Source organism: Sorex fumeus, unplaced genomic scaffold (assembly GCF_029834395.1).
Source record: "Sorex fumeus unplaced genomic scaffold, SorFum_2.1 ptg000098l, whole genome shotgun sequence".
NCBI classification, from domain to species: domain Eukaryota; kingdom Metazoa; phylum Chordata; class Mammalia; order Eulipotyphla; family Soricidae; genus Sorex; species Sorex fumeus.
In genome coordinates, this window is record NW_026606155.1 from 75,510,856 (window position 1) to 75,528,921 (window position 18,066).

Genomic DNA, 18,066 nt, shown 5'->3' on the forward strand with positions numbered 1-18,066 from the left:
CCTTTGTCAAAGATGAGCCAAGAATCTGAGCTCTCAATTTTATTACAGTAATCTGAGACTCTGTTTATTTCATTACCAGACTGCTTTTATTGCTATAACTTTACAGTATAATTTAAAGTTGGGGAAAGAGAAGCCACATTTCCTTGCTGAACTTTGTTTTGCTTATCTTTTTGTTGCTGTAAGGGTGATATTAAAATATACTACTTTTTATTCTATGTTACTGTCAATGCTTAGTCATGACTGCTAATAAGTAAACATTATTCAATGTTTCTATTTTAGACATATATAGAATATTTATATATCACCACTGTATTGTTTCCTTTAGCTTTATACAATGCACTTCTTTCATGTTATTATTTTTGATTAAAAGTCTATTTTATCTGACCGAAATATGTTTATAGCCTTTACAATTTTCTGTTAACTTGGAGTACCAGTTTCTATCCCTTCATTTCAAGTCCACGTTTATATTAAAACTTAAATGAATATCTTGAGTACACTGATTTGTACCTTCCTTTGATATAGTTGATCTAATGCTATCTAATCTCATTTGTTTTCTTCACATCCTAAAACCCTGTTCCTTTCTCACTTAAAGTTTCAATTTCTATCATTTTTGTTTGTTTTGTGTCTGTGTGTATGTGTGTGTGGGAGGGGGTGCATTATACCTGATGGTGCTCTGTGTTAGGGGGTTTCTCCTAGAGGTGCTCAGGAAAAGGGTGGTAGGTATTAAACTTAGCCTTCCTAAATTCAAAGCACACACTCAATTTGTTTTCTGTTTTATTGTATGTCTCTGACAAGATTTTCTCAGTTCTCTTGTATCACTTTGATGTACCTTTCTGAGTTTTCTTCTGCCTCTTTAAGTTTCTTATTTTAATTTTTAATTTAATTTAATTTTTAATTTAAGTTTCTGCCTCTTTAATTTTCTTTTAAAATTATCTGTTAGTAATAAACAAACTTCCATGTTGTTGAGGTGGAATGTTGGAGAGTTGTTCTGCAGAGTTGTCATAGTTCCTTGAGTTTCAAAGCAGCTATGTGCTATTTATTTTCTATTTATCCGTTTTGCTACTTTAAGTACCCACTCTCCTACACACACACACACACACACACACACACACACACACACACACAGAGGAGAGAGGAGAGAGAGAGAGAGAGAGAGAGAGAGAGACAGAAAGAGAGAGACAGAAAGAGAGAGACAGAGAGAGAGAGAGAGAGAGAGAGAGACAGAGAGAGATTTGAACAACTTTAACTTTTCCAGCAGGTGGCACTGTGGTTTAATTTTATTTTTAATTTTTAAAAATATTTTTGTGCTTCCAGGGATAAACCCAGCCTCACACTGAGCAAGAGATTTACCACAGAATCCATCACTGAATCTAATTTGATATTTTGCCACTCTATTATTTCCCAAAGGCACTGACTGAGTCTGCATTTGCAAGAAGATTCTGGGTGGTGTGGAAGGCTTCAGATACAATTGGAATATATTAGGTTGCTGGTTTTTTATCCCTCTTCTCAGGGTTGTAAGTCTCATATTCAACACTTAAGCCATTGTTATTGCATGTCTGTTGTCCACCGTGATGGGATCCTAGCCTATCAAGAACACTCCCTTCCTCCACAAGGAGATATGTGAATCAAAAGTGTATGCCATTCAGCTTCTTGTTCCTTCCCAAAGTGGATCAGTCCTGACTTCTGCATTCCTTACTGAGTCATAGCTTCCAATAAGCTTAATTTTTAAAAATTCAATCACCACAAGAAACAAAATTACAAAGTTGTTCATGGTTGGTTGGTTTTTAATTATACAATGTTGCAACACCTGTGCTTAGCTTTATACATGCACTTCTTTCATGTTATTATTTTTGATTGAAAGTCTATTTTATCTGACCTAAATATGTTTCTAGCCTTTAATTTTTTCTATTAACTTGGAATATCAGTTTCTATCCGTTATAGAACAGGGATTGGTCATGGTCACGGTCCTGTTGTTCATTGATTTGCTGGAGCGGGCCCAGTAAGGTCTCCATCGTGAGACTTGTTACTGTGTTTGGCATATTGAATACATCACGAGTAGCTTGCCAGGCTTTGCCATGTGGGCAAGATACTCTCAGTAGCTTGCCGGGCTCTCCGAGAGAGGTGGAGGAATCGAACTCGGGTCGGTCATGTTGGCTGCGTGCAAGGCAAATGCCTTACCTGCTGTGCTATCGCTCCAGCTTATAGAATAGGGATAGAGAGTTTCCCACCAGTTTCCCATCTTCCCATCTGCCCCTTATCCAGTTAGCCTCTCTGGAAGACTCTCTGTCTCTCTCTATCTCTGTCTCTCTGTCTCTGTCTCTGTCTCTGTGTTAGGATGCGGATCATGATCTCCCTTTAACGACAAAGAGACTCCAGAGACTGCAAACAGCAAGCAAGGTTTGTTGTAAGACTGGCTAGCCAGGCTCGAGCTGCCTACCCAGATACACAGGTCTATAGGTTAGGCAAGACCCGGAACTTCTTCAAAAGAGATCTTATATAAGCCTTCACTGGTTGTTAGAGCAAAGCACGCACATTTTATAGCCAATAAATTTGTAACAACATATACTTTCTTAACCAATCCATTTAAAAGTACACCACTCCTTAGCCTATAGATTCAAATATCAGCATTTATGTACATAGGTATTGTGGCTAGTGAGTATATCATAACTCAGACATCTGGTTATCTTCTATGTCTACCTGGATCCCCGTGATTTACAGCTCATGACACCTACATTCCAGTGGAGGGGGATGAGGGGAGAGTTACTAGCAGAGGGGCAGATAAGGTAGAGTCAACAGAGGAGGCAAGATTTACATCCCAATTAGGAAGAGTCAACAAATGGAGACAGAATTTACATCTCAAGACTTTACCAGGGAGGGGGCAGGTAAGGAAGAGTTATTAATTAGAAGAGTTTAGTGCTGGAATTTCCCTCGAGGTCCCAAGGGACCTTACATCTGTCTCTCTCCTTTTAGTCACTGTGGTTTTCAATACTGTTACTGACAGGTTATCATGTATATCTCTTTATCAGCATTCAATTTTTGTTCAGAGTGGTCCTTTCCAATTCATTATCATAGTGAAGTTGGTGTGCCTTATGGGTGGCTTATGTGAAGTGGGAGGTAAGAGATGGTCACTTTTTCCCGATCTGCCTCTGCCACCACAGGACTGGCTGTGAAGGTTAGGACTGACAAAGGCTGCCATGAGACCCTGCGTGGCACTGACCTCAAGTCCCACCAGCACCACGAGGAGACCTTACCCAGGTTTATTGTTCTACTTCACAGAAAAGGCTTTCAGGAGACAAGCACTGAAATAAAATATATTTTATTTGGAAGCTTTTAGGAAGGAGAAGGAAGGAGAGTGAAGGGAGAGATAGTAACACACTCAAGGGAGAATGCAGGCTTCTCCAGAGCCAGATAGAACAGAACCCCAGTACACATCTCAAGAGGGGAGATGCAGGCAGCACATATGCTCACGCACCACATGTGCTTGGCCACATGGGCACAAATAGCACATGGGCTCAGGCAACATAAGTGCACACTTCCTTTGTTCAAGGTGGCTTTTATAGGTTTTTTTCCCCCAAGGTGCCCTGCATGGGGCTCCTAGCTAGGTCATACATTTTGCTAAGGAGATTGCCAAGGGGGTTGAGTTTGGAGTGGTCAATGGTCCTTTTTGAGATTTCTTTCCTGGCCTTTGTTCCTGCTGCCTGCTCTGGATCTGTTGGTGTCAGGTGAAGTTTTATCAGGCCTTAATTCCTTAATTTCTTACAAGGTAGGTTTTTTGTACCTCAGGGCTATTGGTTTTATTGTTTCCCAGGAATTCCATTGCTCTGGGGTCCATTTCCTATCTATCTGCCTCTCTACATCAATAGTGGTCCCTTCCCTGTCCTAACTGCATTCCCCCACAACTTGTGACAAGCTTCCTACCTTGAATCAGTCTTCCTGGCCCCACTCAACTCTTTTCCCTCATCTTCTGTCCATTGAATCATTGTTTCCTTGAGTCCCTATAATGCATTTGCTTTGTCTCTGAGGAGCCTTAGTCTCATTTCAGATTGCAGGATTGTCTGTGTTTCATACTTCTGGATCAGCTTTATTAGGATTGAAGCAAGGTTCAATCTTCATTTGTTACCATTTAGGTCAGAAGTGTTGGAATTTATTTCATTTAGTTCTTCAAACTTAGTTGTGTAAAATGATTCTGGGAAATGTACATTGGTGGAGGGATGGGTGTTGGAACACTGAAACCCAATCATGAATAGATTTATAATCGGCTATCTCACAGTGATTTAATAAGAAAAATTAAAATAAAAAAATTCAAATTAGATGCTCATAATTTTTTCTTTCCCTCTTTTCCAATAGAGATCTGCATCTAGTCAATTCTTACTTTGTGCACTTGAGGGTTTTCTTCCTTTCCTTTACTTGGTTAGATTATTTAGTATATTGAAATCAGCCACTTTTGAAAAATGAATGAAAGATAGTGAAAGACAAATGTAAACCTAAAATTCTCAGATTTCATGAAAAAAGCCTAGAGAATAAGCTTCTTTAGTATTTGACAATTATTTTTGTTTGACACCAACCACATAAGTTATAAAATGCAGAATTAATAAGTGAGCCCCACTTAAATAAAACTGAAAGCTTTTTACTAGCAAAAGATAAATTGGCACCATAAAACTGCAGGTAATTAATTGAGAGAAATGTTTATAAATCATCTATCCAATAAAGAGATTTGCATCAAAACTTGCAAAAAATCTGATACAAATGCACAAAGCAAAAATAAAAATAATATACATTTAAGATGTGCATCGGAATAGATTAGACATTTTTATAGAGATGGCATACAAATGTCATCAATAGGTGTAGGATGACATTGGTTTGTCCTCCCTCCCTTGCCAGAAGGAACTCAGGTTTATTACAATGCTGTGAGGCACTTCCATTCTATTGTATTTATCTGTAAACTCTTCCTTATGCTCTCCTCCCCACCCAGCTAATCAGCTTTTCCCCTAATCAGTATCTGTTAATTTGTGAGGTCACATCCTTCTAGGATACTGAAATTGTATTGTAAGTTAATATTTCCTTTCTCCTTTCCTCATGTCTTATGAATAGTTTATTGTAAAACAATGTCCTTTTTGTATAGATACAGGAAGACAGTTAATATTATGCTTTGTGACTTAGAATTTAATTGACTTCGAATATTATCCACTCCCAGGCATCTGCTTTCTCAACTTAAGCCTCAGTTGCCCTTAGTTTCTAATACCCCAAAAGCAGGGTCTGACGAGGCACTGAATGGACCCAGGGCAAGCTATGAGCTACCCTGGCATTGAGATGGGCCAGGCCAAAGTGCCAAGATTCTTAACTAAAACTTAAGAGCTTGGTCATAAACAAATGCTGTCATGATCCAAAAGTAACGATGAGACTACGACCCTGCTAGGGATAGGAAAGACTAAATGGCCTGAGCACTGTAGTCTGAGATTGAGATAGCCCTAGGAGAGCAATTCTATAAGCTTAAGTATTTCTTACTGTATCCATACAAAATGATTTATATTTTGTATGCTTATATTTTTTTTTGAACAAGGAGAAGAGAAACACACCCAGAGGATTCTGCTCTAAGGTGGGTTGACCTGATAATGAGAATCTGTCCTAGAAGTGGCTTTCCCAGAGGAAAAGAACTCTACCCCTATTGATTGTCACCACACCTATGTGTAATTGTTACCCCAACCCCTCATGATTTGGGAATATAAACTAGATCGTAAGAGTGGGCTGGGGGATCAGGATCCAGACTCCAAAAGGAGTGGGAGAAAGAAATCAAGATCCAGATTCCAGAAGGAGAAAGAGAGTGAAGGGAGACCAAGCTGAAGAATCAAGTAACATGGGGGAGGCAGAGGAGAGAGACAGGAATGGATGGAGAGAGGACTTGAATAAACTGCAACTAAGACCAACCAGCCTGGCCCTCATTCCTTCCTTCACCTGCCCATCACCATCAACCTCCCTGGGGTGGGGGAACTGGCGTGAGACTACCAAATGTGGATGGCAGGAGAGATAGACCGTTGCCGTCTTTTTGAGTTTACACAAATATGTACACAAAAAGAGTATAAATAAGGAAATGCAAGTCAAAAATTGAATGACATATTGCTTCATACTTGTTGGGATGTATATCATAAAAAAGAAATGAAATAAGTGTTGGTTACCCAAAAGGAGAGAGAGAACAAAAGGGAATGCCCTGTCACAGAGGCAGGGTGGGATGGGGGGAATAGGGGGTGGGAGGGTTACTGGGATCCGTGGTGGTGGGAAATGGGCACTGGTGGAGGGATGGGTATTTGATCATTGTATAATTGAAACCCAAGCACAAAAATTTGTAAGTCTACAACTGTACCTCATGGTGTTTCACTAATAAAAATTTTAAAAAAATAAAAAATAAGTATTTGTCAAGGGGTAGAAAAGGGAACTCTGGTGTACTGTTGCTGAGAATATAAATTAGTACAGTTACTATGGGCTGGAGCGATAGCACAGCGGTAGGGCGTTCGCCTTACCAGCGGCCAACGTGGCCGACCCGAGTTCGATTCCTCTGCCCCTCTCGGAGAGCCCGGCAAGCTACCGAGAGTATTCGATATGCCAGACACAGTAACAACAAAGTCTTCAATGGAGACGTTACTGGGCCCGCTCGAGCAAATCGACGATCAACGGGAGGGCCTTTACCTTTTACCTTTACAGTTACTATGGAAAACAGAATAATTTTCTTTAGAAATTAAAAACAAATATCATATATTCTTGTCATCTCACTTGTGATTTTAAATCTCAAAAAACTGAAGCCAGGTTCTCAAAGACATATGTACATTCTCACACTTTTTGTGATATTATTCATAATAGCCAACACATAGAAATAAGCTGTGTTGATTTTAGCAAATGGATAAGGAAAGTATAGTGTAGATTAAAATGTATAAGGCCATAGTCTACTTTTCAGCACGCATCTCCCATCCTAAGTGATCCATCCAGCCACCATTTACTTAGTGGTTCCTTCTCTGTCCCAGGTACCTTTTCCCCCAGAACATGAGTTTGAGATAGGCTTCCAAGCCCATAGAGTGATCCGCCTGACCCTTATCTCTACTATCCTTAGGTGTTAGTCTCATATTATTTTACTTTATATTCCACAAATGAGTGCAGTCATTCTATGTCTGTCTCTCTCTCTCTCTGACTCATTTCACATGATACTCTCCATGTTGATTTACTTATATGCAAATTTCATGATTTCATCTTTTCTAACAGCTGCATAGTATTCCATTGTGTAGATATACAAAATTTTCTTTAACCAGTCATCTGCTCTTGGGCACTTGGTTTTTTTCCAGATTCTGGCTATTGTAAATAGTGCTGCCATAAACATACAAGTGCAGATGTCACTTCTACTGTAACCTTTTTGCATCTCAGAGGTATATTCCCAGAAGTGGGTCAAATGGGAGCTCAATTTCCAGTTTTTTGAGAAATGTCCATATCGTTTTCCAAAAAGGCTGGAGCAGTCAGATTCCCACCAGCAGTGAGGGTGAGTCCCTTTCTCCCCACATCCACACCAACACCAGTTGTTTTTGCTCTTTTGGATGTGTGCTAGTCTCTGTGGTGTGAGATGATATCTCATTGTTGTTTTTATCTGCATCTTCCTGATGATGATTAGTTTTGAAGAGCATTTTTTGTGTGCCTTTTGGCCATTCGTATTTCTTATTTTAGAAAGTTTCTGTTCATTTTATCACCCCATTTTTTGATGAGATTGAATGTTTTCTTCTTGTAGAGTTAAACCAGTGCCTTGTATATCCTTGATATTAACCACTAATTGGAGGGGTATTGGGTGAATATCCTTTCCCATTCTGTAGACTGTCTTTGTATTCTGGTCACTGTTTCTTTTGAAGTGCAGAAGTTTGTTAGTTTAAGATAGTCCTATTTATTTATTTGTTTCCACTTTCTTGGTCAATGGCATTTTGTCCTTGAATATACCTTTAGCTTCAATATCGTAGAGTGTTTTGCCGAACTTTTCTTCATTGTACCTTATGGATTCCAGTCTGATGTTGAAGTCTTTAAAACACTTTGATCTAACTTTTTTGCATGGTGTTAGGTAAAGTCTGAACCCATTTTTTTGCATATAGCTGTTCAGTTTTGCCAGCATTATTTGTTAAAGAGGCTTTACTTGCTTCACATTTCTTGCTCCTTTATCAAAGATTATACACAAACATATTTGAGGGTGTGTTATGGTAGCTTAGTAACTGTATTCAAAATCATAACACGCAAAAGGACAGAGAGAGTAGGAGAGAATGTGCCTGCCATGGAGGCAGGGAGTGGAAAGGGAAGGGGGAAGGAGGAGGGATACTGGGAACATTGGTGGAGAATGGGCTCTGGTGGAGGGATGGGTACTCAAACATTGTAATCCAGTCATGAAAGTTTGTAAATCTGAAACTGTATCTCAAGGTGATTCATTAAAAACAACAAAAAAGTATAGGACCTAAAGAAAATACAGGGATTAAGGCATTAGCAATGTACCCTGGTTCAATTCCTGCCACTACATGAGTCCAAGCACCACCAGGTATGGCACTTGAGGCTTTGATAAGCAATGGAGTACCTGGGTATCCCAAGTACTGTATACCCAGGCACTAGCATTGAATCACGCACTCAGTTGGACTTGAATCTTGGTAGAGGTACCAGGTCCCCTGAACTCTTCTTGAAACCTCCTACCCCAAATAAAAATAAATGTGTGTATATATGTAAATATTATAGATACACAGAATATTATTCAGTTTGAGAAAGAAGGAAAATCTACCATTTGGGACAGCATGGATGAACTTTGATGGTCTTGTGATAAATGAAGCAAGTCAGATTAAAGCTAATGTAATACAGTCCGTGGTTCTGGTGCAGCCTAAGGGTTAATCAAATAAGAGAAGTTGAAGAAGTTGCTTATTGGTAATAAGTCAGCAGGTGAGAAGATGTCAAACTCATGTCCTCAGAACAACCTTCTTGCCTGAATGGCAACAGAAAGGGTTTTTATAGAAAAGCACATTTTTAAAGAGAGGGCCAGTTCTAACCTGTCGGTACCAGAATGAAAAACAAAATTCTCTCTTAGGTTGGTTTCCTGAGGCACAATCTATCTGAAAACCTAAGCATAGTAAGTGTAGGCTTTAGGAGATGGATGAATTGAGGGCAAATGTCTTTATCTTTAGAATTTGGGGAACAGAGAGTTGTTTTTGTCTGGTATTGATCTTTAGCTGCTGGGTTTTGCAAATCACTGTCACTGTCCTTCCGTTGTTCATCGATTTGCTAGAGCAGGCGCAGTAACATCTCCATTGTGACAATTGTTACCGTGTTTGGCATATCGAATACGTCATGGGTAGCTTGCCATGTTTAGTGGTGTGGGAAAGTTACTCTTGGTAGCTTGCTGGGCTCTCCGAGAGGGGCAGAGGAATCGAACTCGGGTCGGCCATGTTGGCTGCTTACAAGGCAAACGTTCTACCCGCTGTGATATCGCTTCAGCCCTACCACATAATATCACTTAAGAGTTATATTTTGCTCTCTTCCTCTTCATCTCCCAAGCTGTCCTGATCTTCTCCGCCACCCAGGTCAGTTTATCCACCGTTACTTGAACCCGGGACTTGGATTTCTCCCTGCAAGCCCCCCAGGCGTCCTCTCAGACACGGGGAGAAAAGCAGACCTGAGCCTCTGCCTCTTCGTCTCCCAAGCTGTGCTGATCTTCTTCACCACCCAGTCTTTACCCCCCCATATACACCAGGTTTCCATGGGGGAGCGGACTCTTCAGAAGTGGGCTTGGCTTCTTTAGAAGTGGGCATGGCCTAATTTTCAGCCGGCCAACGCTCACGTGACTGCAGGTAGTTTATCCATACCAAGGAACCTAGTTCTCCTACACACCAGCATGAAGAAATAATGCAAATCCCCACCATGTGGGGATGACAATGAAAAGAGTACAGAAGCCTCACTAGGTGCAACTCACCTAAAAGACCTCTCTAAGAAAGAGTTCAGATATGAAGTCATGAAGATGTTCAATGAACTCAATAAAAGAGTCAGACAGATATTCAGTAACATGACAGAAAAAATAGACAAATTATGGGAAGAAATGAGAGCAGAAATGTCACGAATGAAAGATTTCATAGATGAAATAAAAAACTCAGACTGTGCCCTCAACAGTAGAATCACTGCAACTGAAGAGAGAATCAGCAAGCTGGAAGATCAGCTGAACCAAGACAACAGGCAACAACAAACAATGGCAAAGTACCTCAAAATAGCTCTAGAGAGAATCAGAGTCCTAGAAGATGATTCCAAGAGGAACAACATTAAAATCATTATAGTACCAGAAGCTCAGGGAAACAATCCCAATGAAAATAACATGGTTAAACGAATCATTGCTGAAAAATTTCCAGAGCTCGATAATGCAGCCATTCAGGTTCAAGGAGCCCGAAGGGTGCCAGCTAAAAGACACCCTAACAAAAACACTCCAAGACATATCATAGAATGATAAATGCTGCCGACAGAGACACAACACTGCAAGAAGCAAGGTAAAAGAATGAAATCACATACTAAGGAGCACCCCTTAGATTCACAGCAGACCTACCAGAGGAAACCCTCCAAGCCCGAAGGCAATGGCGGGATATAGTGAAAAAACTCACTGAAATGAATGCTTCACCAAGAATACTCTATGTGGCTAAACTTTTACTCAAAATCGAAGGAACAGTACACTATTTTCTAGATAAACAGCAGCTCAGGAACTTCATAGACTCAAAACCAAACCTAAAACAAGGAATAAGACGTCTACTATAAAACAAGGCAAACCCTACAAGCATAACAGACCTTTACAGAAAGATGACACAAAACCCCATAACAATAATCTTTCTCAACGTCAACGATCTAAATTCACCAATTCAGAGACCCAGAGTGGCAAAATGTATTCAGAGAAAGAACCAAACATTCTGCTGTCTGCAAGAAACTCATCTCAACAGTCAGAGCAAACACAGACTCAAAGTTAAAGAATGGAAAACAATCCTGCAAGCAAACAGCTCCCTCAAAAAGCCTGGGTGGCCATACTAGTATCTGTCAACATTAATTTCAGGTTGAAAAAGATTAGAAGGGACATCAAAGGATATTTTCTCTTCATCAAGGGGTACGTTCAACAGGAAGAAATCATATTCTTAAATATATACTCACCTTAATGAAGGAACAGCTAAATACTTAAAACAACTGCTAACAGATTTTAAGGACATTGCTAGCAACACAATAGTAGCTTGAGATTTCAACATCACCTTATCACTTCTGGATAGATCAACAAGCACAAAAATCAGCAAGGAAACATTGGCTTTGAAAGAAGAAATAGAAGAGAAAGGGCTTATAAAGCTATACAGGGCTTTACACCACCAAAAGAGAGAACACACATTCTTCTCCAGTGCGCACAGAACATTTTCCAAAATAGACCATGTGCTAGGCCACAAAACATACCAATAGAATCAGGAAGATAGAAATAGTATCAACAATCTTTTCAGACCATGATGCACTGAGAATAGAAGTGAATCACACACATACACGGAAAACCAAATCGAAACCTGGAAATTAAACAACTCAATGCTGAACAACGAGTGAATCAGGAAGGAAGTCAGGGACAAAATCAAAAGATACTTGGAAACAAATGAGAATGAAGACACAAACAAACAGATCTTATGAGATGCAGCTAAAGCCGTATTAAGGGGAAAATTTATAGCTCTGCAAGCATATCTCAGGACTGAAGAAAGGATGTACATAAACAACTTGACTTCACAGCTCAAGATCTTAGAAATGGATCAACAGAAGGAGCCCAAATCAGTCAGAAGGAAAGAGATCATAAACTTAGAGCAGAAATCAATGACATGGAAACCAAAAAAACAATCCGAAAGATCAATGAAACTAAGAGCTGGTTCTTGGAGAAAATAAATAAGATAGATAAACTACTAGCAACACTCACAAAGAAACAGAGAGAGAGAACCCTAATAAATCGAATCAGAAGTAAGAACGGGGATATTACAACAGAAACCAAAGAAATTCAAAGGATCATCAGAGACTACTTTGAAAGTCTATATGCCACAAAACAAGAGAATGTAGAAGAAATGGACAAATTCCTGAATTCCTATAATCTCCCAAAGCTGAATGAAGAAGATATAGAGTACCTGATTAGACCTATTAACATCCAGGAAATTGAAACTGTAATCAAAAGCCTTCACAGAAACAAAATCCCAGGTCCAGATGGATTCGCTGGTGAATTTTTCCAAACATTTAAAGAGCACCTATTGCCAGTTCTTCTCAAGCTTTTCCAGGAAATTGAAAAAAACAGAAACTCTCCCAAACAGTTTCTATGAAGCCCATATCTTCCTAATACCAAAAGGAAATATAGACACCACAAGAAAATAAAACTACAGGCAGATATCCCTGATGAACACAGATGCAAAGATTCTCAACAAAATACTAGCAAGTAGAATTCAACAACTCATCAAAAAGATCATACACCATGACCAAGTGGGATTCATCTCGGGGATGCAAGGATGGTTTAACATTCAGAAATAAATCAACACAATCCATCATATCAACAAAAGAAAAGATAAAAATCATATTATCAAATCAATAGATGCAGAGAAAGCATTTGACAATATTCAACACCCGTTTATGATGAAAATCCTTGACAAAATGGGAATAGCAGGGACTTTCCTCAATATAGTTAAAGCTATCTACCACAAGCCTACAGCAAGCATCATCCTCAATGGGGAAAAACTGAGAGCCTTTCCCCTCAGATCAGGGACGAGGCAAGGATGCCTACTTTCTCCACTACTGTTCAATATATTACCGGAAGTACTTGCAATAGTGATTAGGCAAGAAAAAGAAATTAAGGGCATCCAGGTAGGAAAAGAAGTAATCAAACTCTCACTATTCGCAGATGATATGATACTATACTTATAGAACCCTAAAACCTCTACCAAGAAACTCCCAGAAACAATAGACATGTATAGTAAAATTGCAGGCTATAAAATCAATACCCAGAAGTCTATGACTTTCCTATACACAAATAGTGAAAGAGAAGAAAGTGACATGAAGAAAACAATCCCTCAGGAAATAAAAGAGGACATGAAGAAATGATAAAACATCCCCTGTTCATGGATGAGGAAAATTAACATTGTCAAAATGGAAATACTTCCCAATGCACTGTACAAATTCAATGCAATCTCTATTACGAAACCCATGACATTCTTCAAAGAATTGGATCTAACACTCGTGAAATTTATATGGAGCAATAAGCCCCCACGAATAGCTAAAGCAATTCTTGGGAAAAAGTAAATGGGAGGAATCACTCTCCCTAACTTCGAACTTTATTACAAAGCAGTAATAATTAAAACAGCATGGTACTGGAAAAAAAGGCAGAGCTGAGACCAATGGAACAGGGTTGAATATACTGACATCTCCCCTTAAGCATACGATCATCTGATCTTCGACAAGCGGGCAAGAATTATGAAGTGGAGAAGGAAAACCTCTTTAACAAATTGTGCTGACAAAACTGGACAGCTGCATTCAAAAAAGTGAGCTCAGATCTTTGCCTAACACTATGTGCAAAAGTAAGATCAAAATGGATTAAAGACCTCAACATCAGACCGGAATCCATAAGGTACATTGAAGACAAAGTTGGCAAAATCCTCCATGATATTGAAGCTAATGGTATCTTCAAAGATGTTACACCACTGGCCAAGCAAGTGAAAACAGAGATAGATAAATGGGACTATCTTAAACTAAGAAGTTTCTGCACCTCAAAAGAAACAGTGACCAAAATACAAAAACAGTCTATAGAATGGGAAAGGATATTCGCCGAATACACATCTGACAAGGGGTTGATATCAAGAATGTACAAAACACTGATTGAACTCCACAAGAAGAAAACAACCAACCCTATCAATAAATGAGGTGATGAAATGAACAGAAAATTTCTCAAAGAAGAAATCCAAATGGCTAAAAGGCACATGAGAAAATGCTCTACATCATTAATCATCAGGGAGATGCAGATCAAAACCACAATGAGAAATCATTTCACACCACAGAGACTGGCCCACATCCAAAAGACCAAAAGCAATCGGTGCTGGTGCTGATGTGGAGAGAAAGGTTTCCTCCTTTACTGCTGGTGGGAATGCCGACTGGTTCAGCCTTCTGGAAAACATTATAGATGATTCTCAAAAAATTAGAAATTGACCTCCCATTTGACCCAGCAATATCACTCCTGGGAATATATCCCAAAGAGGCAGAAAAGTATAGTCGAAGTGACATCTGCACTTGTTTGTTCATTGCAGCACTCTTTACAATATTCAGATTCTGGAAAAAACCTGAGTGCCCGAGAACAGATGACTGGTTAAAGAAACTCTGATACATCTACACAATGGAGTACTACCTAGCTATTAGAAAAGATGAAGTCATGAAATTTACATACATGTGATAGTACATGGATAGTATCATGTTAAGCAAAATGAGTCAGAAAGAGAGGGATAGACATAGAAAGAATGCATTCTTCTGGGGAACATAAAGTAACAAAATAGGAGACTAACACCCAAGAATGGCCAAGATTAGTACCAGGAGTTTTGCTCCATGACTTGGAGGCCAGCCACACATTCTTTGGGAAAAGGGAGCTCAGACAGAGAAAGGAGCACCAAATAAAGTGTGTTGGGAGTATCCTCCCAGGATGGGAGAAGCATACTGATAGAAGAATATAGACAAAACATGATTTCCACTCAATGCCACTGTTGTAAACCACAACACCTAAAAGGAGAGAGAGAAGAAAAGGGAATACCCTGCCACAGAGGCAGTGTGGGATGGGGGTTGGGTGGGAGGGAGGGATACTGGGACCCGTGGTGGTAGAAAATGGGTACTGGTGGAGGGATGGGTGTTTGATCATTGTATAATTGAAACCCAAGCACAAAAATTTGTAAACCTACAACTGTACCTCATGGTGTTTCACTAATAAAAATTAAAAAAAAGAGTTATATTTCAATAAAACTTTCTGATCTCTCACCGCCCTCTCTCAAAAGACTGGCCCTCATATAACAATGGAATATAAAGTTTAAACTATACACTGTTATACAATAAATTATTTAAAGTTGATGGGTCGGAGTAACAGTACAGTAGTTACGGCACTTGCTTTGCATGTGGCCAACCTGGGTTCGATTCCTGGTACCCTATATGGTCCCCTGAGCCCAGTAGTGATCCTATAGTGCAATTAAGAGTAAACCCACAAGCTGGGTGTGACCCCTAAATAAAAAACAAAACATAATCCCCAAACAAACAGAAAACCCCAAAACAAAATATGAAACTGAGTCAAAAATTTTTTTGATTTTATTTTTCCTGCCTCTGGAATAGGATTATACAATGGAGAGTACTTATTAAAATTTACTGATTTGGTATTTCCTACTATTACTTGGATGATGATTTTCCCAATTTTAATTCCCCAAATCTCTCAGGTCCAGGTTAAACAATCATTGTAAAAATCCCATAAGTCTCTTGAAATATCTTGTAAAGCAAATAATACCTTCTTTGTTATTTAATAAATCCCATTGCAAGATAGTTTATCTACAGCTGCTAAGCAACTAATGATTCACCTAGGTCATTTATTTATATTTAAAATGATCTCTTCAATGCTCTTTGTCAGAGGTTCCTTAGTACTCTGAATATTCTAAAACCCTCATTTACTTATAGATCTAGATCTGGTAAGCAAAGGTGTTTTACAATTATTTCTATTAATTTACTTTGATTTTGTAATCCCCTTTTCATAACTGACACTAATAAAATTGTATACATAATGTTGAAGTGAGAATTCAAATAAGGATGGAACTAAAGAAATTTTTTTCTCACAAAACTAATGTATAATATTCTTTGAACGACAAAACTAAAATTTTTATTGATAGAAATATTTGTAAGAGGTACAGACTCATTTTATCATTAGAGAAATAAAAAACTAAATGCCTTTCCTTGGCTGGATGGTTATACCTTACTAAACTTGATTTTAAATCAGTACTCTTCCCTGGAAAAATGCCAGCAAAACTATTTTTTATCTGTTTCTGATGTAAGATAAATTTTACCTGAAAATGTGTCCAAAATTTTTACCGAGGCTTCACTAATTTTGTGATTATTCACTGTAGCTGCTTTAAAATGTTCTTTAGGAGCCTATCTATCTATCTATCTATCTATCTATCTATCTATCTATCTATCTATCTATCCATCCACTGTCCTCCCATTGTTCATCGATTTGCTCGAGCGGGCCCAGTAATGTCTCCAGTTTTGAGACTTGTTGTTACTGTGTTTGGCATATTGAATATGTCACAGGTAGCTTGCCAGGCTTTGCCATGCAGGTGAGATACTCTCAGTAGCTTGCTGGGCTCTCCAAGAGGGGTGGAGGCATCGAATCTGGCTTGGCCCGGCTGGCTGCATGCAAGGCAAACGCCCTGTGCTATTCCTCCAGCCTATTTTTATGGGAAGGATATCCTAACTATTTACTTACTGAATGAATTTAATTGATTGATTCCTTCAAATGATCCAAATTAAATGATTGTGTTGTTGTTTATCACACCGTCATGAGTAAGTTTTTACTTAATGTTAGTTCTTATCTTTAGTATTTTATATATAGAGAGAAATGGATGGACAAATATGTAGATAAGTATATCTGTTAAATATATTATATTAGAACCATAAATGTTATTTTAACACCTAGTTTTAAGTGACATTTTGTATAGTCGGTAGTATCCTTGAGTTTATTTTTCAAATCTACATGACAAATGAAACAGGATAGAATGATAAATATACATTATTTTTTCGATTTTTGGGTTATACCAGGCGATATTCAGGGGTTATTCCTGATTCTGTGCGCAGGGATCACTCCTAAAAGTGTTCAGGGACCCGTATGGGATGTTGGGACCGAACCCAGGTCAGCTTCATGAAAGGCAAACACCTTCCCCACTGTCCTATTGCTCTGACCCCAAGATATACATTTTCATAGAGGAAAAGCCTGTATAAGAATCTTCGAAATGAAATTATTATTTTATAAAATCATTCTTTGTTTTGATTTTTTTCTTTGTTACAGGAATCTACCTATCACTCAGGACAATGGATGCATCCAATAAGTCTACTGTTACTGAATTCATTTTGCTGGGACTCTCTGATTCCTGGGAATTACAGATGTTTTTCTTCATTGTGTTTTCATTGTTTTATGTGGCAACAATGGTGGGTAATAGCCTCATAGTCATGACAGTCATAGCTGATTCTCATCTCCAATCGCCTATGTATTTCCTGCTTACAAACCTTTCCATCATTGACATGTCCCTTGCTTCGTTTGCCACTCCTAAAATGATTATAGACTACCTCACTGGACACAGAACCATCTCCTTTGATGGCTGTATCATCCAGATATTTTTTCTACACCTTTTTACCGGAACTGAGATCATTTTACTTATGGCCATGTCCTTTGATCGATATATTGCAATATGCAAGCCTCTTCGCTATGCTACAATCATGAGTCCCCGGGTGTGTCTTGCCCTTGTGGTGACAGCCTGGACTGTGGGAGTCATGCACGCAATGAGCCAGGTCATATTTGCTCTCTCATTACCATTCTGTGGTTCCAATGAAGTAGACAGTTTTTTCTGTGACCTGCCTGTAGTGTTTCAGTTGGCCTGTGTGAATACTTATGTGCTGGGCCTTTTCATGATTTCAACTAGTGGTATAATTGCTTTATCCTGCTTTATTCTTTTATTCAATTCTTATGTTATTGTACTCCTTACTATCAGGCAACATTCTTCAGGAGGTTCATCGAAGGCCCTTTCTACCTGCACAGCTCATTTCATTGTTGTCTTCATGTTCTTTGGGCCATGCATTTTCATCTATATGTGGCCACTAAGCAGTTTTCTGGTAGACAAGATCTTGTCTGTGTTTTACACCATCTTTACTCCTATTCTGAACCCAATCATCTATACCTTGAGGAATCAAGATGTGAAAGCAGCCATAAGGAAACTGAAAAATAGGCTTCTAAATTCTAACAAAGCAGCTCCTTTGAACTAA

At 38.9% G+C, this 18,066-nt stretch overlaps 1 protein-coding gene across 1 annotated transcript; it reads left to right on the forward strand.

The window, feature by feature from the left end:
- Positions 1-17,118: 17,118 nt before the first annotated feature.
- On the forward strand, positions 17,119-18,066 carry LOC130041932 (olfactory receptor 4K2). Its single transcript, XM_056134227.1, has one exon. The coding sequence runs from the start codon at positions 17,119-17,121 to the stop codon at positions 18,064-18,066; it is 948 nt and encodes a 315-aa protein (XP_055990202.1).